The sequence below is a fragment of the Leopardus geoffroyi genome, chromosome E1, assembly GCF_018350155.1.
Source record: "Leopardus geoffroyi isolate Oge1 chromosome E1, O.geoffroyi_Oge1_pat1.0, whole genome shotgun sequence".
In the NCBI taxonomy this organism is placed as follows: domain Eukaryota; kingdom Metazoa; phylum Chordata; class Mammalia; order Carnivora; family Felidae; genus Leopardus; species Leopardus geoffroyi.
In genome coordinates this window covers 60,259,346-60,281,637 of record NC_059330.1, presented here as the reverse complement: position 1 = coordinate 60,281,637, position 22,292 = coordinate 60,259,346, and the positions used below count along the sequence as shown (strand labels likewise).

The 22,292-nt window shown below is 55.1% G+C and overlaps 3 protein-coding genes across 5 annotated transcripts in view; 2 read left to right on the top strand and 1 right to left on the bottom strand.

Annotated features, from left to right (window-relative positions):
• The first annotated feature begins 9 nt into the window (after positions 1 to 9).
• Positions 10 to 1,595, top strand: PDE6G (phosphodiesterase 6G). Its single transcript, XM_045489877.1, has 3 exons — positions 10 to 155; positions 565 to 605; positions 994 to 1,595. Exons 1-3 carry the CDS (start codon positions 10 to 12, stop codon positions 1,068 to 1,070), a joined length of 264 nt encoding a protein of 87 aa, XP_045345833.1. The 3' UTR covers positions 1,071 to 1,595.
• Positions 1,596 to 2,358: 763 nt separating this feature from the next.
• TSPAN10 (tetraspanin 10) lies at positions 2,359 to 11,332 on the bottom strand. Of its 2 annotated transcripts, none has more exons than XM_045489868.1 (5): positions 11,162 to 11,332; positions 9,704 to 9,876; positions 6,488 to 6,634; positions 4,582 to 5,156; positions 2,359 to 3,432 (listed from the first exon to the last, which is right to left on the bottom strand). In XM_045489868.1, the coding sequence occupies exons 3-5, from the start codon at positions 6,521 to 6,523 to the stop codon at positions 3,057 to 3,059; spliced, it is 987 nt and encodes a 328-aa protein (XP_045345824.1). In that variant the 5' UTR covers positions 6,524 to 6,634; positions 9,704 to 9,876; positions 11,162 to 11,332; the 3' UTR covers positions 2,359 to 3,056. The 2 variants fall into 2 exon arrangements, with proteins under 2 accessions (XP_045345824.1, XP_045345825.1); XM_045489869.1 differs by having other exon boundaries at positions 9,704 to 9,873.
• A 121-nt stretch (positions 11,333 to 11,453) lies between these two features.
• NPLOC4 (NPL4 homolog, ubiquitin recognition factor) overlaps positions 11,454 to 22,292 on the top strand; it is a 61,371-nt gene continuing 50,532 nt past the window's right edge. The window contains exons 1-2 of one of the 2 annotated variants that reach the window (XM_045489863.1): positions 11,454 to 11,630; positions 15,286 to 15,366. In XM_045489863.1, coding sequence (XP_045345819.1) covers positions 11,616 to 11,630; positions 15,286 to 15,366 — 96 coding nt within the window. In that variant the 5' untranslated portion in view covers positions 11,454 to 11,615. Of the gene's footprint in view, positions 11,631 to 15,285; positions 15,367 to 15,560; positions 15,735 to 22,292 lie in introns of those variants that run through there. The other variant, XM_045489864.1, reaches the window with a different exon arrangement.

Here is a 22,292-nt window from a genome sequence, read left to right as displayed (position 1 = left end):
ATCCTGGCCATGAACCTGGAGCCACCCAAGGCCGAGATCCGGTCGGCCACCAGGGTGATTGGGGGGCCTGTCACTCCCAGGAAAGGGCCCCCCAAATTTAAGCAGCGGCAAACCAGGCAGTTCAAGAGCAAGCCCCCCAAGAAAGGCGTCCAAGGGTAAGCAAGGCTTGGGGAGGGGCCCAGCCCCAGGCTACACAGGAAGGAGGCGGGACTACACTCTGAGTGGGTGCTCAGCTGTCCTGTCCTGGCTGAGGGTGGTCCCGTCGTCCTAATAGGGTGGGGTGGTTCTGGAGGGCCTGAGGGTCCCCCTCAGCATGGGGGTGCGGGAGGGCTCCGGGGCTCCTGTCCCCCTCTACCTGTTACTGCCAAATGGGTCTGGAGACTATGCTCACTGCCACCTAGGGATTCAGCCACAGGCCACCCACCGACGTGTGTCCCTGCACACACACTCACAGCCAGGGCACGCTGGGCGACTCAGGGGTCTGCGGTCAAGTGCATGAACACCCCCCCACACACCCCCACTCCTCTTTTCCTGGCCACTGGCCCTGACCACTCTGTCCTACAGGTTTGGGGATGACATCCCTGGAATGGAAGGCCTGGGAACAGGTATGATGTCCTCGAGGGTCTTCCCAGGTTCCCCCCACTCCCCCACCTGTGCGCTTGCCTGCCGTCCCACCCTTCCTCTCCTTCCTCCGGCAGAAGCTTATCTAGGGCGCCGCCCCAAGCCTGTCCTTCATTCTCTGCCCCAATATCGAGCTTTAGACCTCCCGTCCGGTGGGTTCACTGTGGACTTGGAGGGGCTGGAAAGGCATGGGGAGCTCTTGCCGTCCCTCTCTCCACCTGACCTGCTGTACCCACTGTCTTCCACCCGGCCCCCTCCGGCTGGCGCGCCCCGGTGGGGAGGGCTCTGCACCCAGGACTTCTCTCACCCCCTGAGGGGATGGTGGCCCCTGGGGCCATGACCCTCCTGGTCCCACTGTCCCTTCTCCTGCAGACATTACGGTCATCTGCCCATGGGAGGCCTTCAACCACCTGGAGCTGCACGAACTGGCCCAGTACGGCATCATCTAGCGCGAGAGCCTGACCCGGAGTCCCAGGGCCCTACCCCCCGCTGCCCGCTCCGACGCCTGGTCAGGATTCCTGTGAGGAAGCCCATCCCCCCGAGGGTGTCCGGATTGCCCAGTTTGCGTTTGGAGACCCTTGCAAGGTGACAACCTTGGGACCCTAGATGCTAGTTATCAGAAGCCCCCCCGTCTCCCTGCAGGACATCTCGGGCCCGGTCAGGCCCTGCTTAACTTCCAGAGGCCCGCAGATCTTCTTTTAGGGCTGGAAAGCCAGGGCAGGGCTCCCAGAAACGTCCCTCACCCCCTGCTCCCGTCCTGCTATCTGGTGGTGAGGACAAGCCCCCCTCGCCAGTCCTTCCCAGCTGGTGCCCTTGGGTTGGTGGCGGGGGAGGGGCGGGGGGCGGTGTCCCGGTGGCATCAGCAAGAGCGCGGCACCCCTCCAAACCCATCACGCCAGCAGGAAACTTGACCTCCCCGCCACGGCCCATGCTTGCTGTCCGTGTTGCAAAATAAAGTCAGCATGCCTCCCCTCGCTCGTCTAGAGTGTGCCGTGGTGCGGGCAGGGCCCAAAGGTGTGGGCCCCCGGCCGGAGTGCACGGGTACAGGTGCAGGGTGTCGGGGGCCGCAGGGGCCTGGCCGGGCTGAGGGGGAGGGACGCCCACGAGACGCTGAGCCTGGGCCTGTGGTGGCTGGGGGTACGCCCGGCGAGGCCAGACACGCTGGGGGGCAGGGCGCGCACGCCCGGCTGCCGGAGCCCACCCGCCAGGGGGTGGATGGGGCCCAGCCACAGCTCCTGCCGGGAGGAGGGACGCTTAGCCCTGCCCCACAGGTGAGGAAACAGGCGCAGAGATTGTGGAGTTTGCTCAGTGGCCCAGCCAGCCTGTCCTCGGTGGTCCACGAAAGCTGGATGGGCGCCCGCCCGTGACCCAGCAGCTCCGCCCCTGACACCACACCCGGGGGAAGCGGGCGCACCTGCACACACACACACACACACACACACACACACACACACCTGTGTGGAACTGTCCCCAGCAGCAGTCACCATCCGGAAGCCACCCAAGTGTGCGTCCACACGGGCCAGGTGCGTTTGTGGGCGTCTGCACACAGCACGGTGCAGACGTGACTCTTGGGAAGGGCCCTCTGGGGTCCCGTTAACGTGAAAGGGTCACCGACGGTGATGAAGCGCGATCGGGGTGCCCGCAGCGAGGGGGCAGAGGCGTTGGCAGAGGCCGGCTCCTGACCTGGCAGCCGATCTGCAGGTGCTTAGCTAGGTAAGGGTTCCTCACGCTGCCCGCTTAACACCGGCGCTGTTTATTGTGTGGATGCTGCCTCTCGTTCAAGTTTACTCCCGCCTGGGCCCCACCTCAACCACCACAACGGGCGGGAAAGGGCAAGGTGACCCCAGAGGAGGGCAGGTACCCAGGCCGTGGTGAGAGAGCGAGGCATCGGAGCTGGGATCAAGACTGGGGGTCATAGGTGACATCCTAGGCAAAGCGTCAGAGGCGGGGTCAGAGCAGAGGTCAGAGGCAGGGTTTGGAGGTAGGCATCAGAGGCGGTCGGAGGTGGAGGTTGGAGTTGGGGGCTTGGCAGCAGGATTTCATCCGGTCTCCATACCCCACATGCTCCCTGCCGCCGGGTGGCTCTGCCTGGCGTCCCCGGAGGAGGCAGACAGCGGCCAGCAGCACCCACCAGGCTCAGCTTACGCTCAGGTCACAGCGGCGTTTGCCAGGGAGCAGGCAGTGCCCGACTCAGTGGTGGAGAACAAAAGTCCCCAAAAGATCGTGAAATCAGGGGGTGGCACAGGGACTCATTCTAGCAGGGCCTGACGGAACCGGGAAGGAGGCGGACATGCTCTGCCCTCAGGGGAAGGGGGGCCCTGGGGGGCCGGAGGCACAGCCGCTGGAGGAGGCCAGGGCGTCTGGGATGCCGTAGGACACCTTCCCTGGGGGTCCTCCTGGGCTGTCAGCCCTGGGCCAGTTTGGCAGGGGCCGTTTCACGGAGTGTGAGGCGCGGGTGGACAAGGCCTGCGGTCTTGGCCCGCCGTCCCTGCGGCTCTGGGGCTGTCCACCTCCCCCCGGCGGACGGCCAGGGCCCTCACCAGCTGGTTGGCCAACAGGAGCTCTACCCCTTGGACCGCCACAACCACGATCGCGTAGGCGCCCGCGGCCCGCACGTTCCTGCGCAGCCACCGCTGGAGAGGAGGGACACAGCCCTCCAGGTACACCACTCTCCGAGCGGCATCCTCGTCCAGGCGCAGGGCTCCAGAGCCACACTGGTCGTTGACAGAGGCTCCGTCTTCCCCGGGGTGGACGCAGCAGGAGGCAGGAAGGCTGCAGGCCTGGACCCCCGGGGAGCTGCAGTTAAAGTACCTGTAAGGGCGGGCACGCCTGGGCGTCAGTCTGGAGGGCACGCGCAGACACACAGATGCGTGCACGCCCGCACACCCGCACACATACTTGTGCACACACAGTACCCAGGTTTCTGGAGCTTATCCCAGCACCCAGGAGCCCTGCGCACATACAGGCACCTGTAAAATCTCGGCTAGAAGGGATGTATTTGGTGACAGGGTTCAAGGGGAGACAAGCTCGTGAGGGGGGCGAATGAAGACCGCCTCGCTCGGTGGGGGCTGCTGAGTTGGTCTGAACAGGCAGGACTGGAGGGGGCAGGTGGGCGGAAGCCTGCGGGGGGGTCCCAACGGGGAGCGAGGGGCAGCACTTGGGAGGAGCTCGCCAGGCGGGAGGAAGCTGCTCTCCTCACGGCCCCCGCCTCCAGGCAGCAGCCCAGCGTCCCCGGCCTTTGACTGGGGCCCAGGGTCCTGTGCCTCCAGGTCACCCCCCTTGCCCTCCCTCACAGGCCTGCTCTCATCTCCCGGAAGAGTGGGCCTCACCAAGACAAGGACTCGAAAGCCGGCAGGATAGGTGGCAACGTGACCCCACAGGGGCCCGCCACCAATCCAAAGTCAGACACAGCCCGTGAGTGAAAACACCCACATGGATGCTTCTGGAGTGCCTGGCATGTTTGAGTGACCGTTGGATACAGATGGCTGTTTTTCAAGCCTCTGTATGGCTCTGTCTCTCGTGGCCGGTTGTCCTCAGGCACAGTGTAAAAAACACACGACACCGTGTTCCTAAATCCATGCACACACAGACGCGCGCTCACACACGGACACCGGCGCGCACACGCTGTTGAGGGAGAACCGTGGAGCCCGGAGCCGTGACCCCGAGTCACCGAAAAGTCATTTTCATTGGACACTGAGATGTCCTGTACGACGACTTTCACAAAAACACCCCCAAAAGTGACTTTCTGACTCTGCTGGCTCGATCTCAGTCCACCTGGTCCTGGTCCACGAGAGGGAGCAGAAACACGGGCCCAAGAGTGTGCCCGTGCACGTGTGTGTGCATACACGCAGGCGTGTCCACGTGAGCACGTGCATGAGTGAGCGTGCCCACGCGAACGAGTGCGTGGCCTGGCGTGCTGGCCGCTGGGGACCGTCCCTCCCCCGTGGGCCCGGGACTCACAGGTTCCGCGTCCAGTCCCGGTAGGAAGACGCCCCGCAGCACTGCAGCCCAAGCTGGACTTGGTCGATAAGGAAGCGCAGGCCCGGGTCATCCTGATAGTGGGTGATGGCCGCACGCAGGGTGTGCTCCAGGCCATCCTGCAGTGGGCCCCAGAGGGCCACCAGCAGGGCACCCACCACGGCCTCCAGCAGCAGGAAGGCGACGAGACCCCCCGAGAAGCAGCGGAGCAGAAAAGCGCTCTCACACAGGGCCCCCAGGCAGCCCGCCAGGCTCACCGCACTGACGGCCAGCCCCCCCAGTACCAGTCCCAGAACGGGGTCTTCGGGCAGGGCCGCCCCCCAGACGCTCCCCAGAGACCCCTTGACGGCCAAGCCCCAGAGCCCGATGGCCAGGGCCAGCAGACCAAGCAGAGAGAAGAGGAAGTTGAGCAGGAAGGTCAGGCACTTCAGGCAGCTGGTTCCCACGGGGAGGGAGGAGGCCGGGCCTCCCCCGGGGCCTGCCCTCCAGACCCGCTCCTCTTGGGGCACCGGACCTGGACGGCTTGAAGTGAGCGGCCCCTCCTGGCACCCGGGGTCCTGCAGAGGAGGGAGGGATGAACAGGGAGACTTCACCAGCACGATGCGATAACCAACAGGGAGGTAGCCTCCTCCTCGCGGCCAGGGGTCAGAGCCCGGCAGCGGGAAAGAGGCTGGACAGCGCATAGAGAAGGGGGTGCTCAGAGACCCTCGGAGGCTGAAGACACAGCGGCCTGGCCTGCTCAGCCAGGCGGCAGAGGGGACGGTGAGGGCCCACCTCCTTTCGAACAAGGGCTGCCTGTACCCTGCCAGTTCACGGTCCAGACTGAGCAAGGGATCCAGAGAAGCAGCCGTTCCACCAACACGCTCCTGCCCTTTATCTCCCCCGACCCACCCGTGTGATGAAGGATGTGGGTCAGGCCCCCTGACTTTCCCGCAGCGCAGGCACGGGGCAGGCAGCCGGTTACCCCGGGTTTGGAAAAGCATCTGTGTGGGTTGGTCTGTACGTGCAGTGGAGAGAGGGGCTTCCCCACCCAGGCCAGGGGGGTGGGGGCTGTCAGGCAGAAGGGCTGGCCCAGGGGACTGCCCTTTCTGCTCCCCGCTCTGAGACCAGCCCCAATGTCCCAGGATCTGCTGGGCTGGCCCCACTGTCGGAGCACAGACGTGGTACCGGGCCTACAGCTGTAGGAGGCAGGCTCCCAGGGCAGGGAGAAGGGCGGCCTGAGACCAGGGCTCTGTGGGATTCAGGGCCCTCCAGCAGGACACTCAGCCACCCTCTGGGGCACTGGCCGGGCCAGGTGTGGACTGTCGGGAAGTGCTGACCCCTCCTCTGCCCCCACGTCTGACTCTGCATCAAAACCTCATCCGTTATGAACTTGGAGCTGAGGAGAAGAGAACTATTTATCAGCCCCTGAGACCCCAACGGTCAGTAGGAGCAAAAGGGCAGGTTGCTGGCACCAGGTTGTGGGGGGCAGGGGGGAGCTGGGGGGGGGGGGGAAGGGGGCACCAGGGCGGGTAAGAAGGCCAAGAGGCTGGTGGGGGCGTAGTCACAGGTGGAGCTGGATCAGCAGGACAGGAGGGAGGTCCCGAAGGCCCCAGTGGGCACCGTCCCCCCGTTCCCAGAGCATGGACGCAGCCACATCAAACACAAGGCAACAACAGGAAACGTTTCGGAGCTGGAGCAAGGTGTGGGGTGACGGTCGGGTGCCTGATCAGTAACCCCCAATCCTAAACTTAGCTCCTCATGGGCGCCCACCTACTGGCTGGTCCGAGCACACCGCAAGGCTCAGGGTGGGGGTGAACCTAGCCTGAGGTCCTCCCAAGAGCCTTGGGGGGGGGGGGGGTGGAGACACCTCCAATCCGGGGCTGAGGCCAACAGGGCACTGGCTTACCTGGACCAGCAGGGGGCTCTTTTCCCCTTCCTCCATTCTCCAGCAGGACAGGTGCGCTGGGCCCCTGCCTGGCCTCTCTAGCTGGGACGCAGAGCTGGTGCCGTGTCCTCGGCCGGTCTGTGAGCTGTGCAGTCGGGGCCGGCTGAGCTGTGAACTGAGCCAGGAGGCCACAGTCATGACCAGATCATGTGAGGCATCACATTTTAGGGCTTAAGGCAGCCTCTGCTTGTTGAGACCGAGAGCCTCTGTGGATTCCCTGAGGCTCCGTGCAGGCGTGATGTGGGTCGGCTGCCACTTCGTGGTGACCGCTGCAGGCCCCCAGGGTGGGCCTCGGCCTGGCAGGTCGGCTCCGTCAGTTCACCCAGGGAATCAGACCCGCGAACTGGTTCCCAGGAACAATCCTGGGAGACCTGCCAGCAGCTAGATGCCAGGTTATCCCCCCGATTCATTCACTGCAAGAACGAGGCCGTGTCCACTGGCCAGATCACGTCCCTCCTGGTTTTGAGGTACGTGGGCTCCCCACTCCCTCTGAATTTGTCTTCTCAGGGGCAGGACCGTGTTCACCGTGTCCACTGGGCCCTAGAGCTTGGACGAACCCGGGCCACGCAGCTGCTACGCAGACAGGGTGCTGTCTGGCCCTGTACTTCCTGGCCCCTCTCCCTGGCTTGGATGGCAGGGGGAAGCAAGGCTCAGAGCAGATGCCCACCCGCTACCAGTGCTTTGAGAACACGGGCGCATACCCTCCACGCCTCCCTCCCTCCCTTGTGATGTGTGGGATTATGGATTATGATACGAAGGTGAGTCCTTGGCTCGCGGGGATCTCTGGAAGTTGGGGGAGCACATGTTTCCATGGCAAGAGAAAGTTGGGGGGCCTCCTCCGGGGCAGGTATGCCACAGGCCCCGCTGTCTTCACCATCCTCTCCTCTGGTGTTTCTTGGCTGCTTTGGTTTGACATCCAAGCCCCTCCCCGCCGCGCCCCCCCCCCCCCCCCCCGCCTTACAGTCCAGCCACATGGGCTGCCTGCCAAGCACTCAAGTGCCCTTGACCTTTGCCACCCCCTGAAATCTCCTTCCTGTGTCCAGTTCCAGACCACATCCTGCCCAGCGAGCGGAGGCCTCCCCTCTCCTGGGCTTTTGGGGGGCACTTTTCACTTCTAATGTGCTCCTTTTGGCTTCGTTTTGTAATTATCTGTGTTCCGGCTTCGTGTTCCCATGCGACAATCATGCAACTGAGCCCAGTCTACGTTCCCGACCTGCAGGACCGTGAGGCAAACGAGTGGCTGTCGTTTGAGGCCGCTAAGTTTTGGAAGAGTTTGTTTCACCCCATTACCGTCACAATGGATTTACAATAGATACACAATCCTACGACAGATAACTGTCGCAAGAGATCACGGATATATGCCAGGGACTGTCGGAGCCCTGGCGATGCGGCAGTGGAAAAACTCGTCAACTTGTCAGCAGGAAGCGGAAGTCCCAAAGTAGGCGAATAGATACGTGAATATATGTGATTTTATATGGTAGCCAGAGTTATCAAGCCAGGAAAGGAGGCAGGAGAGTTGGGGGAGGGGTGTTGTCTTACCTAAGGTACTGAGGGAGAGCCCCACTGTGAGGCATCTGGCCCCCAGGTATGTCCTGAACTGCAAACAGGGACTCAAACAAATTCACATGCACGCATATTCACAGTAGTACTACTCACAACTGCCAAAAGGTGGAAACAGCCCAGGTGTGAATCCGCGAAGAACAGATAATCCAAATGATGCGCTCCATCCACCCAATGGAATGTTAGCCACGGAAAGGAACAGAACTCTGACACCTGCTACAACATAGCTGGGCTTTGGAAAATTCGCGCTCAGTGAAGGAAGCCAGACACAAAAGCTCACACTGTAGGATGCCGTCGCGTGAAATACTCAGAATAGGTAAATCTGTAAGGACGGAACGAAGATCAGTGGCTGCCAGGGGCTGGGGGAGGGGGATGGGGGGCTGCTGCTGAATGGGGTGGGGTTTCCCTTTGGGGGTGATGGGAATGTGTGGGAACCACAGAGGACGTGGTTGTACCACCTTTTGAAAGCACTAAATGCCCCTGAATGGTCCACTCTAAAATGGTTAACAGCATGTTACGTGAATTTCATTTTTATTTCATTTCATATCATTTCATATTTTAGAGAGAGAGAGAGTGTGTGAGTGAGGGAGAGAGGTAGAGGGACAGAGAGAATCTTAAATGGGCTCCATGCTCCGCACGGAGACTGATGTGGCTCGATCCCATGACCCTGGTCATGACCTGTACTGAAATCAAGAGTTGGATGCTCAAGTGACTGAGCCACCCAGGCACCCTGAGAATTTCATCTTAATATATTTAAATCTGGGGCGCCTGGGTGGCTCAGTCGGTTGGGCGGCTGACTTCGGCTCAGGTCATGATCTCACGGTGTGTGAGTTCGAGCCCCGCATCGGGCTCTGTGCTGGCAGCTCAGAGCCTGAAGCCTGCTTCAGATTCTGTGTCTCCCTTCCTGCCCCTCTCCAGCTTGCACTCTGTGTCTCGCTCTCTCTTTCAAAAATGAATAAATGTTAAAAATTTTTTTTTGAAATTTCCTTAAAAAAAAAAAGAGGTTATCAACTTAAAATGAGGCAAATGGGCCAATGGCCTTGTACGAAGAGGAAATTGGGACACACAGAGGGACACCAGGGATGCCTGAGCACAGAGGAAAGACACAGCTGTCTGCCAGCTAAGGCGGCCGGCCTCAGAAGAAACTGAACTTGGTCACCTTGATCCCAGGCTTCCAGCATCCAGAACCATGAGAAAACAGATTTAAGTTCTCCAGTCTGTGGGATTTTGTTACGGCAGCCCTAGCAAAGCGAAACGACCACCATAGAACTTTAAAGAGTCAGTGTAATAGAGGTGTCCGGGGGGCTCAGTCAGTTAAGCGTCGAGTTAGGCTCAGGCCATGATCTCATGGTTCATGGGTTTGAGCCCCGCATCGGGCTCTGTGCGGACAGCTCGGAGCCTGGAGCCTGCTTCGGATTCTGTGTCTCCCTCTCTCTCTGCCCCTCCCCTGCTTGCTGTCTCTCTCTCTCTCTCTCTCTCTCTCCCGAATAAATAAAGATTAAAACATTTTTTTAATGAATACGTTTGGATAGAAGAGAAGCAAAAACACCAGAGGCCATTCTGTAAAAGAGGAGAAGGAAATAGAAGGGTGCGTGTTGGTAGAATAAAACCCAGTACCTTGATATTCCAGGCAACCCTTTCGGCTCTCCCTCTGGAGTTTGTCTTGGATCTGGACACTTCTCAGCCTTTGCTGTCACCCCGCTGTCCTCTGGACTATGGCATCAGCCTCCTCACCCGTCTCCCTGCTTCTCCCCACCGTCTCTTGTCCATTCAGCTTCCGGAGAATCCTTCTGAAACATAATGGAGAGTATGCCTTCTTTGCTCTCTTCCCCCCAAAGGCTTCCTAACTTCTATTTAGAATAGAATTTAAAGGCCTTTCCACGTCTCACATGGTTCTTCCTGACCCAGCCCTCCCCTGCCCTCACTCATGGTACTCCAGCCACACTGGCTGCTTTGTTGCTCCTGGAGCACCCAGCACTTCTCAGGTCGCCGCCGGACCTTTGCACATGCTTTCCCCTCATCCTTTCACTCTTCCCTCAGATACCCGTATCGCTCACTTTACCTAGGACCCGCTCACACATCATCTCCTTAGAGAGGTCTTTGTTGACCATCTGATTTCAGATGGGTGGCTCAGTCCGTCAAGCATTTGAATCGTGATTTAGGCTCAGGTCACCATCTCACGGTTCATGAGTTGGAGTCCTGCATCAGGCTCTGACAGTGACAGTGTGGAGCCTGCTCGGGATTCTCTCTCTCTTTCTGCCCTTCCTGTGCTTGTGCTCTCGCTCTCCTTTTCTCTCTCTCTCTCTCTCTCTCAAAAGAAATAAACTGAAAAAAATAAAATGGTCTCTATCACCCTCCACCCCCTCCTCTGCTCTGGTCGTCCATTACTGGACCTCGTATACCTACATGTATACCTACAACCTGCCTCCTGCTGGGAAGACTCCACCAGGGGATCTCTTTCTGCTCTATTCCCGGCATTAGCTTAGCCAAGCCACACACAGAGAAGACACTTCAAAAGTTATCTGTTGACAGACTGAACAAGGCAAGCTCAAATGACTGTTGAGATTGAGATTATAGAACAGATGGTGGTGTAAACGTTGGTATTGGAGCAGTAATAACAGAGCCAGGGAAGGTGGAAGGTGCCGACAGGGAGGAAAGGAGAGTGGCAGTCCCCTGAACTTTTCAGCACAGGGGATAAATACAACCTGAAGCTGAGCCACGGGGTTAAAAAACACGGATTTTGGCCTTTAAAAGTTTTCATAACTCTCCCCCACAGTCATGGGCAAGGTCAGCCACGGACTTTGCAGGGCCCGGTGCAAAACAAGGAGGGGCTCCTAGCTGAACATTATGAAGAGTTACGAGCCCTTGGCAGCTGAACGTCGAACCCAGCACGGGGCGGGGCCTCTGGGCCAGTCGGTGGCCCGTGAGGCTGGCCCTGGCGGCACAGTTTAGAATATTACATCTCTGGGGCGGAGAAATGTTGACCTTAAATGCAGTTTAAATTCAGTTGTTTCTCTTCTGTCGGATTCCTGGCAATACTTTTTCGTTTTTCGTAGCATGAAAGTGTGACGTTACCTTCCTGAAATTATTTCTCTGCATGCTACCGGCAAGACGGAGGGCGTGCTAGTTTCCTCAATTATCAGCCAGCAGGGATTGCTTCTGGGTGAGAGTCGGACTTTCTCCGCAGGGCCCACGCTTTCAGAAAGCAGCGCGTCCCCGGGGCGTCCTTCCCGCCTGCCGGGCGGGGCCCTGGGCTCCGCGCGCGGCTCCGAGGCGGGCTCCGGGGCCGCGCGCCTGCGCATGCGCGGGCCGTTGGAGGGCCGGAACTCAGTTTCGGGGCTGCGCTGCCGGCGGAGCGCGTTGGGCGAGGCGCCGGACGTCGCGGCGGTGGCGGCCGGCGGCGAAGCTGGAGCGGCGGTGGCGGCGGCGGCGGGAGGCCGGGGCTGAGGCCGGGGCCGGGGCTGCGAGGCCCGCGGGGCGGCAGGCGGCGGCGGCCCGGGGCTCGAGCCCGGAGGCGGGATCGGCCGCCATGGCCGAGAGCATCGTGAGTGGGGCGGCAGCGCGAGCGGGGCGCCGGGATGAGGCAGCAGATTTACCGGCGCGGCCTGTGGGGCGGCGGAGTCCGCCTCCCGCCGCCGCCTCCCGGCTGAGGGCTCGCGCCGTCCCCGCCCTCCCGCCCGTCCGCCCCTCCCCGGCCGTTGGCGACGCGGGCCGCGCGGGCCCCGCCGGGCGGGCCGGGCCGGGTGCGGGGCCGCGGGCCTTCCGCCTCCACGTCCCCGGCGCGGGCCGGGCTGCGGGGCAGGGCTGCGGGGCGGCGGGCCCTTGGAGCCGGGGCGCGCCCCTGCCCGCGCACCGGGCCCCGGAGGTGCCGGCTCAGAGTTCCCGCGAGGAGAGAGCTCTGTGTCCAGAGGGGCCTTTGCGGACGCGGGGTGCCGGGCGGGGGGCGCACGGCGGCTCGCCGCCTCCTGCTCCTCGGTGGCAAGGACAGTTTGACAGCTACCTGTTTGAAAGGGGACGTTTTAGAATTTGACCTGTGACCAGGAATTAGGAATTGGCATGCCCTCCCCCCTCATCCCCCGCGCCGTGCCCCTTAAGTCAGTGGAAACGAGGAGGAAAAAACAAAACAAAACCAAATCGGAAAACAAAACAGTCCTACCTTTACTTGTAGCAAGTTCCCTCTCAGAAGTAAATGTGGCTGGAAAAAAATCAACAGACCAGGTGGACAGAAGAATTTTGGTTAATGTTAAGGAATATTTGGGATTTCTGGGGGGAAAGCAAAGCGTATTGGGTGGCAGGTAGTATCCCTGCTTTAGTGGAGTGATGGCTTCTGCAGTTTGGCTGGGGGGTCCAGGCTGGCCTGGATTCTCCCTTCTGGATGTCTTGGGTCTACAGGAAGGAGCTCTGGAGTTGGAGGCTTTCCTCTAGCCCTCCCTCAGCTGCCACGCAGGCCCCCTGGTGTCTCCTCCATGTTTCCCATGGAGGAGCAGAGGGAACAGATGCCCCAAGAGAAACTTAAGAGAAATGGACTCTTTTCTCGTTTTAAATGTTTTTATTTTTGAGACAGCGTGAGCTGGGGAGGGGCACAGAGAGAGGGAGACAGGAATTGAAGCGGGCCCCACACTGACAGTACAGAGCCCGACGCGGGGCTAGAACTCCGGAGTGATGAGATCATGACCTGAGCTGAAGTCAGACGCGAAGCTGACTGAGCCACCCAGGCGCCCCTCTTTTCTTTTTTTAATGTTTTTGTTTTTTTTTTAATTTTTATTTTTGAGAGAGAGAGAGAGAGACAGACAGAGCACCAGTGGGGGAGGGGCTGGGAGAGAGGGAGACACAGAACCCGAAGCAGGCTCCAGGCTCCGAGCTGTCAGCACAGAGCCTGACTCAGGGCTCGAACTCACGAACCCGTGAGATCATGACCCGAGCTGAAGTCGGACGCTGAACCGACTGAGCCACCCAGGCACCCCATCAGTAACTTCTAAAAAAAGGATGAGAATCAGCATTCAAATCTACTTTCAACCTCTCTTTACTGTCATACTTTTAGTTCAAGTAGCCGCGGACAAACATGGTTTAGAAAAGGACATTTTTCTACTGGTGTGTGTAAGGCCAGGTGAGAAACTGTGGGTGTAACTGACTTTCATCTTGCTAATTCTTGGACTCTCCAAGAAGTGTTCCAGGCTCATTTTCTTCTAGATAGTGAAACCTAAGTTAGCAGGAGGCTGTGTGTCTCTGCCTCTCCTTGTGTGTTCTATTTTGTGGCCTGGGTCAGAGACCAAGCTAGAACTTCCCTCGGTACAAATTGCGTTTGTTGGAGTTAAATTCTGGGTTGAGCTGACAAACCTGGACTCCGCCCTGTTGCAGATGATCAAATAGGAGGACTTCTTAAGCTTCGGAACATTCCAGAAACATGTAAGCCTGGCCTCTAGCTCAGAGGCGGAGTGTCAGGCTCTTGTTCCGAAGTGAACGGTCAAAGGGAGGGTCACAAAATCTCCCACAGAGCAACGCAGCTCTTGTTAACGTGCCACGGTGTTGCAGACAGATTTCGGGAACAAATGGAAGTAGTTGCTGCCCGTGCTGTGCATCGTGGAAACGTTTTCTTGGGTGTTCAGTCCAGAGTGAAGTGGAGTAGAAATCAAAACTCAAAAGAATCTGTATTTGCGCTCCTCACTGACGAGGGAGAAAGTTGAACGGATGTAGTTAAGCAAACAGAAAATGTTTTGTGCTCTTAACAATTGGGATTTCTTAAGAGTTATTCAAAACAAAATCTTCAAAATTGAGAACTGTGGACACAAAGCCTTTTCAGTCAAGTGAAAGTAGAAAATGAGACAGTCCAGCTACTTGAGAATCTAGATTATTCTTATTTTGTTTGAAAGTAGCAGGCAGTAGATCAAAAGCCATTGTGGCATTTTGTTGTGAATCGGTGAAAAAAAAATTTTTTTAATTAAAATTCTATTGTTTTTTTTAAGATTTTATTTTTAAGTGATCTCTACACCCAACGTGGAGCCTGAACCCACAATCCCAAGATCAGGAGTCACACATTCCAACTGAGCCAGCCAGGTGGCTCCAGTGAAAACCTTTTTTAAAAAAATGGCTTGTGACATTTTCCCTGTGTAAAGGGTTCTGTTGTTTGTTTGGTGTGTGTGTGGTTTTCTGTAGGGGGCACAGTGCAGAAGTTGCTGGGAGGAGAGTGCACCGGGAGCACTGGGTGCTGTGCTCCTGCCCTTTCCTCCTGTCCCAGGTGTCCCTGGGAGCGCTGTCTGTCTTGTTCGACGCAGGGCATGTCCTTTCACGCTCCCTGACTAAGGCAGGCACTTCGACGGTGGGCCTTGCGTGGCAGCTCCCTCCCTGCCCCCCGCCCCCCAAGGACTTTGATCAGCATAAAAATCCAGTCCTAGAAAGTGGTGCTCTTTGTGTGGCCTTCCAGGCCTGCCAGAAAGATATTTTTTCTTAAAACCCTGCCAAGCCCACTGTGGCGTTAAACACCTTTATTTCTTTTCTTTTAGTCTCTTTATTAAAGCTCACAAATTAGAAGGTTTCCTGTGATTCTTTTAGATCACTCTACTTTTTGTGTACGGATTCTGGAACACGGTGAGATCTTTTTTTTTTTTTTTTTAATTTTTTTTTTTAACGTTTATTTTTGAGATAGAGAGAGACAAAGCATGAACGGGGGAGGGTCAGAGAGAGGGAGACACAGAATCCGAAACAGGCTCCAGGCTCTGAGCTGTCAGTACAGAGCCCGACGCGGGGCTCGAACTCACGCACCGCGAGATCATGACCAGAGCCGAAGTCAGCTGCTTAACCGACTGAGCCACCCAGGCGCCCCGGTGAGATCTTTTTTAAAGAACCCGGCTGGCTGTTCGTGGTTCATGGAGGAGTTTTTTCTTGCTGTTGTTTGTTGTTGTTTTTGTAAATCCGAAGAGAAAAATGTTAAGTGTTTCAGATATCTTCCTTGTGAATAGTGGTTAAAACCTGAAGTGTTTCTCTGAGTGAAACAGTAATGGAGTTTCTTCGCTTGTGGTGGTGAATCTCCTCTACCTCGGCTTCATCTTTTGAAATACTGGGTTGGGTGTTGCCAGGGGAAGGGTGAGGTTTGGCTCTAAGTTTCGGTGACCCAGATGCTGAGAGACTGCAGATGTTAGTTTCAGTGGTAGGTCGGGAGCTTACTCATCCATGTGGTGACCACCTTGTTTCATTTGTGACAGATAATCCGTGTCCAGTCCCCGGACGGGGTGAAGCGGATCACAGCCACGAAGAGAGAAACAGCCGCAGCGTTCCTGAAAAAGGTAGCTGTGGCCTGGGTGTGTCCTCCCTCCCCTGCTCTTTTGCTCCCTTCCCGTCTGTGCTGCCTCTTCCCCCCGCCTCTCCTGATTCTGCCCACTCCCTAGCTCAGCCTCTGGCACTGCTTTTCTCTGTCATGACGGATTGGACTGGCCCGGCGTCAGATCGTGTCACAGCCGACCATTGCTTACACTCGTAGGACCAGGGGGCCGAAGATGAGTGGAAAAATAGTTCACGGGACTGGTGTTTACGAGAATGAAAAATTGGAGAGTGAAAGACTTCAGCTGTCCACCCAAGGAGAGTTGTTAAAAACACGTATAGAGTGATCCACTTTGTTCCTAGAGACTTAGAGCCACGTGCACAGATGTGTTGGGTGAGCACAGAACGTAATGGGAAAGAGCACAGCCAGATTTAAGAAGGGTCACCCAGGGAGGAGAGTGGCCTTTGCTTTATACCCCATGCCAGAGATTGGCAAAGTATGGCTCACGGGCGGACTAATTTTTTTCCCCCTCGGCACGCTGATTGCCTTTCCCTGACCTCCTATTTCTGTAAATAAAGTTTTATCAGAACCCAGCCACACTCACTGGTTTATGTATCGTCTGGCTACTCTTGAACTCCAACAAGGAGCTGAGTAGTTGTGACGGACACCATATGGCTTGCAAAAATATATACTTTCCTTTAGGGAAAAAGTGTGCCCACCTTTATACATTCTGTGTTATTTGAATCTGTTGTGAGCAGATGTTACCTTTGTAATAATAAATATTGTTTTTCATTTTCATAAACAAAAAAGGTTTCGGGGTCATAGACTGTTAGAGCCAGGGGAAATCTTAGGTGTCATGTAGTCTGATCTTTTCTTTTTTTCACAAAGGTGGAAACTGAAGGCCTGGGAAGTAAACCGAGTTAGGAGGATCACTGGGCTGTCATCTGTTAGTGGGTCCACAACACTTATTTGGGAAAGTTGGTTTCTTTCTTTTTTAATTTTTTTAATGTGTATTTATTTTTGAGAGAGACTGACAGAGCATGAGTGGGAGAGGGGTAGAGAGAGAGGGAAACAGAACCTGAAGCAGGCTCCAGGCTCTGAGCGGTCAGCACAGAGCCAGACGTGGGGCTCAAACTCATAAACTGTGAGATAATGACCTGAGCGAAAGTCGGGCGCTTAACTGACTAAGCCACCCAGGCAGCCGTGGTTTCTTTCTTTCTTTTTTTTTTTTAATTTTTTTTTAATGTTTTATTTATTTTTGAGACAGAGAGAGTCAGAGCATGAGCAGGGGAGGGGCGGAGAGAGAGAGGGAGACACAGAATCGGAAGCAGGCTCCAGGCTCTGAGCTGTCAGCATACAGCCCGACGCGGGGCTTGAACTCACGAACTGCGAGATCACGACCTGAGCCAAAGTCGGACGCTTAACCGACTGAGCCACCCAGGTGCCCCTACTCTTTTTTTTTTTTTTTTTTTTTAACGTTTATTTATTTATTTTGAGAGAGACAGAGTGTGAGTAGGGGAGGAACAGAGAAGGAGATATAGAATCCAAAGCAGACTCTGAGCTGTCAGCACAGACCCTGATGTGATGCTCGAACTCACGAACCGTAAGATCATGACCTGAGCTGAAGTCGGATGCTTAACTTACTGAGCCACCCAGCCACCCTTGGGAAATTTGGTTTCTAAAAGGTAGTTGCTATCATAATGCCATAGCACTGCTTACAGGGCTATATTTACAAGAATAAAAGGAAAGAGAATTAGCTGCGCTGGACGCCAGAGAGGAGAATCTCTGAGTCTTTAAGAAATTCTAATTTCTTCCTCTTTGCTCTTTTTGTAGCTGCTGACCGTGGTCAGCTTGCTCCTAGGGGTCGAGCTGGGGTACGGTGCATTCTGGAATTCTCGAGAGATCATCTGAGACTGAGATTAAGCATTAAGTAGCTACTGCTTAGGCAATTGCGTGGTAAACACCGGCCATTAGAGTCCTGTATGCAGTTCTTTTTTTCTTTGAGGCTTTGTGGTAGGGAAATTTCTTAAATTTATAGTGACCATGTAGGAATATGATTTTGATTTTAACTTGAGGCTTTTGTGCTTGGTAGCAAATGTCGGGTTGTCAAACAGGTTACATTCAGGTTTCAGAGAAACCTAAGAATATAACACCGTAGTTCTCACTTTTATCTGCTTTACAAGTATCCTTACCGTGCTAGTATTTCCCTCTGGGTAGTTCATTGTGACGTCACACAGGGAGACGCAGAATGACAACCAGTCACTGGGAGGGCTGGAGTTGGGGGATGTGGGGTAGCTTTGACCGCTTTGTCTCTGAAGCCATCGTCTGCACAGTAGTTACTGTCTAGGGGAGATTTTCTTGGGAATACTCAAAAAACGAACATACTTATTACTCTGAAATGTGTTTCCCCTTAAATGAAAATCCTTTCTTCTGGTTAGAAGAATAATATGGATTAATTATAAAAGGTGCAAACAATACAGAAAAGTATAAAGAAGCAAGTAAGAACCACTCAGAAATAACCGTTAACATGGCACGTCTTTAGTGCACACACGTGCACACGTACACAGGTGTGTGCACATCTTCAGTAAGTGGGATCGTACCGTACTGTCGCGGTATTTCATCAAATCTAAGACATTGTTGAGTTTAAGGAGAAACTTTTATGTACCATTAGGAAAGAAAAAATGCTCTCACACCTGCTTTCCCTTGTCATTTAGCTTTTATACTTACATAAAGTGTTTTTCTAGACTTGCTTGGAATTATTTACTGAAAAATGTTTGAGAGAGAGGGAGCGTGTGGGCATGTGCTCAAGGGAGGGACAAGAGAGAGGGAGAGAGGATCCCAAGCAGGCTCTGCGCTGTGAACAGAGCCCAGTGCAGGGCTCGATCTCACGAACCATGAGATCATGGCCTGAGCTGAAAACAAGAGTTGGGCGCTTAACTGACTGAGCCACCCAGGCGCCCCTGGAAGTTTATTTTAATCACGTGTTGTTCTTATACATACACAAGAAAGAAAATCTGAGTGAAATTAATTGGGTCGGATCTCTCTCCAATGTCATATTCAGAGTCTGGCCCTTCTGAACCATTGTTTGGATTCAGCCGTCACTGTCCCCATCTCCCTCCAGAGGCTCATCTTCTGCTCTGTCAGGAGGATTAACACCAGCTGCCCGCACCTGTTCTGTAGGCGCTGGTACTGGAGGTTTTCTTGGGAATACTCAAAAAACTGCTGTCTTACTAGCGGGCGGGGCCCAGCAGCCAAAATTCCTGTTCTTTCCTTGATTGATCATTAGATGGCTTGTTTGACAGAAATGTTGAGGGATGACAGTTATTCAACCATGCTACCTAGGTGACAGGTTTACAGGAGCTCAGGCAGTCACTTGTATGTCCTGCTGCCCCGCAGGCAAGAACTGTAACACACCATTGTGTGTCAGCGCCTGGCTGACTTAGTCCGTGGAGCACGCAACTCTTCATCTTGGGGTCGTGAGTTCAAGCCCCTTGGCTGTAGAGATTACTTTAAATTTAAAAAAAAGAAAATTTTTTTTTTTTTTTTTTTTTTTAGTGTTTATTCTTGAGAGATAGAGACAGCGTGGACAGGGCAGGGACGGAGAGAGACACAGGATCCAAAACAGGCTCCAGGCTCCAGGTTCCAGGCTCCGAGCTGTCAGCACAGAGCCCAATGAGGGGCTTGAACTCACGAACCATGAGCTCATGACCTGACTGGAAGTTGGATGGATGCTTAAACGACTGAGCCACCCAGGCACCCAGAGATTTATAGACATTGGTTTAGGGGCGCCTGGGTGGCTCAGTCGGTTGAGCGTCCGACTTTGCGCAGGTCACGAGCTGGCAGTTCGTGGGTTCGAGCTCCACATCGGGCTCTGTGTTGACAGCTCAGAGCCCGGAGCCTGCTTGGGATCCTGTGTCTCCTTCTCTCTCTGCCCCAACCCCACTCGTGCTCTGTCTCTCTCAAAAGAATAAATGAACTTAAAAAAATTTTTTAAAAATTGGTTTAGATGGTAAATTTTGTGTGTCATTTTCTTTTAAGAGTTTAAAGTTTATTTTTTTGTAATCTCTACAGCCAGCGTGGGGCTCGAACTCACAACTCTGAGAGTCCCACGCTCCACCGACTGAGCCAGCCACGCGCCCCCATCTAACCCGTTTTTAAGCGTACAGTTCAGTAGTGTTAAGTGTACGCGTATCGTTGTGCAACCGTCGCGCCCATCTGTTTCCAGAACTTTTTCGTCTTTCAAATCTGAAACTCTCCCCACAAACAGATAGCTCCTCTTTCTCGCCACCCCCGGCCCTTGGTATCTGCCGTCGCGCGTTGTGTCTCCGCGAAGGACCACTCCGGGGGTCTCACGAAGCACATCGTACTCGTTTTCAGTAACTAGTCATCTGGCTGTGCGTAAGTGGGCTTGGAGTGGCTTTCCCGTTCCCTCACGGACTCGTGCGTCGGCCGCTGTGACCATTGCCGGCTCCGGCTTGCCGTCCCCACGTTGGACGGCCTTGATCCCGCCTCAGCACGTGGCGCTGCGCCCTCTAAGGAACCATGTTTGCGAGTGTGAGGACACGGGTGAGGTGGAGCGGCTCTCACGGTCTCAGCGCGGCTGGTTCCTTGAGACCATCTAACGCTGCTCGTCCCGCGCGCCGCCGGGCCGTAAGCCCCTCGGAGGGGCCGCTCGTCTGGCCGGTGCCCGTGCCCACCCCTCGTGCTCCCCAGCTGACCCGCCGGGCCGCTGCTGTCCCTCCCCCGCCCGGGCAGGTGGAGGGCTCCGTCCCGTCCTGACTGCCCTCTGCGGTCTGGGACCCGGTCCCGTCTTCTTTTCTAACCACGAAGTAAAGTACATCCTAAGATGTGCTCGCACATTACAGGCAGCCAAGTGACGGAAGGTGGCAGAGACACTTAGGTCGAGCGGGGGCGCCGCCGGTGCCGCGGGATCGGCCGGTCGGCCTTCCCCGCTCCCTCGGCTCTCTCCGGGCTTGACGCGGAGGGCTTCCCCGCTTTTCTGTGTTGTGCCACCTCAGCGTGCGTTCCTAAACCCCAGATTTTGGTTTTGCCTGTTTCTGAATCTGACGTAAACGGAATCATGCCGTGTGTTCTTGTTACTTTGAATTATACGTGTATCGATTTCACTCCATACCATTTCTGGCTCTGTTACGGTAACCGTACCCAGAGTTTACCTCAGGTGTGACTATAAAGTTTTTAAGACCTTGGTGATGCCCTTGTGAGACTGTGCTCAGACTTCCGTTGTTAATGGTCGCTGCCTCGTGGTAGACTGCCGGATCTTTAGATAAAGAACTCAAAAGTTCGCAGAAGCAGTTCGTTGGAGTAGCATGAAAAAGTACTCCGTACACTTCTGTCTCTCTCAAAAGTGGGATTCGACGTATGTGAAGTACTGTTGCTGGTCAGCACGTTTGAAAACGCTGCTGCATCTCAGGCCTAACAGGAAGCACAAAGCTCTGGTCATGCGGTCCTGGGGGGGACTGGCCTTCACACAAAGGGCCGGCTCTACAACAACCCTGCCCCATTTGGGAAACGCCTTTTCATCCTGGGAGTGTTTGGCAGCTTTCATGGAGCTCACACTTCTGGTGAAAGCTTTCTCATTTTTGGGAATAGCTTGCAAGGCATTGTGTACGGAAACAGACGATACTTTTGCAGAAAAGCCGAAATGCCACAGTCGGTTAATTTCAGTTTATACCTAAGTTATTTCAGAGAAAAGTCAAACTAAAGACGTTATTTTTAGTCTTTAGACTTTTTCTGCAGTTGGGAATACACATTTCATGGTCTTCATTTGCTCGTGCTTTATTTTATTAATGCCTTTTTTATTTTTTTAATATTTTATTTTTGAGAGAGAGAGAGAGAGCAGGGAAGGGGTGAGAGAGGGGGACAGAGGATCTGAAGTGGGCTCTGCGCTGACATCAGAGAGCCCGACGCGGGTCTCAAACTCCCAAACCGTGAGATCATGACCTGAGCCTTGGACACAACCTACTGAGCCACCCAGTGGCCCCTTATTAATGTCAGTTTTAGCCTGGAAAAAACCATATGGATGGTATCAGATACCATGTTTGTCTGAAGACCATTTCTTATCACTTGGAGAATTTCAGAGTTTTCAACAGTTTCCTATTACATAGTTTAGAGTTTTTGTTGTCATACTTTCTGCCTTATTATCCTGGTTGTTGGAGTTACTTGCAATCCGTTTCTTTAAAATGAGTAGAGGGGCGCCTGGGTGGCTCAGTTGGTTAAGCGTCTGATATCAGCTCAGGTCATGATCTCATGGTTTGTGAGTTCGAGCCCCACATCGGGCTCTGCACACTGACAGTGTGGAGCCTGCTTGGGATTCTCTCTCTCCCTCTCTGTCTACTCCTCCCTAGCTTTTGTGCTCTCGTGCACGTGTGTTGTCTCAATAAATAAACGTTCAAAAATAAAATCAGTAGAAAATAAGGTTAATATGTAAGGTTAATCATTAAATCAACTTTTTTCTCATAGTGAATTAATAGTAGGTTTTAGCAATAAATCTGTACATTTTTTAAAATATTTATTTATTTATTTATTTTGAGAGAAAGTGAGCACACACGTGTGCAAGGCGGGGAGGGGCAGAGAGAGAGAATCTCAGGCAGGCTCCACGCTGTCGATGTAGACCCCATCATGGGTCTTGGGCCCATGAACAGTGAGATCATGACCTGAGCCAGAATCACAGAGTTGGACGCTCAACCCACTGAGCTGTCCGGGTGCCCCTGCCGTTCTTTTTTTAAAACCAATCACGGGAGGGGCACCTGGGTGGCTCAGTCGGTTGGGGGTTGAGTGTCCAACTTCGGTTCGGGTCATGATCTTGCAGTCTGTAAGTTCGAGCCCCGTGCCAGGCTCTGGGCTGACAGCTCGGAGCCTGGAGCCTGCTTCAGATTCTGTGTCTCCCTCTCTCTCTGCCCCTTCCCCACTCATATTCTGTCTCTCAAAAAT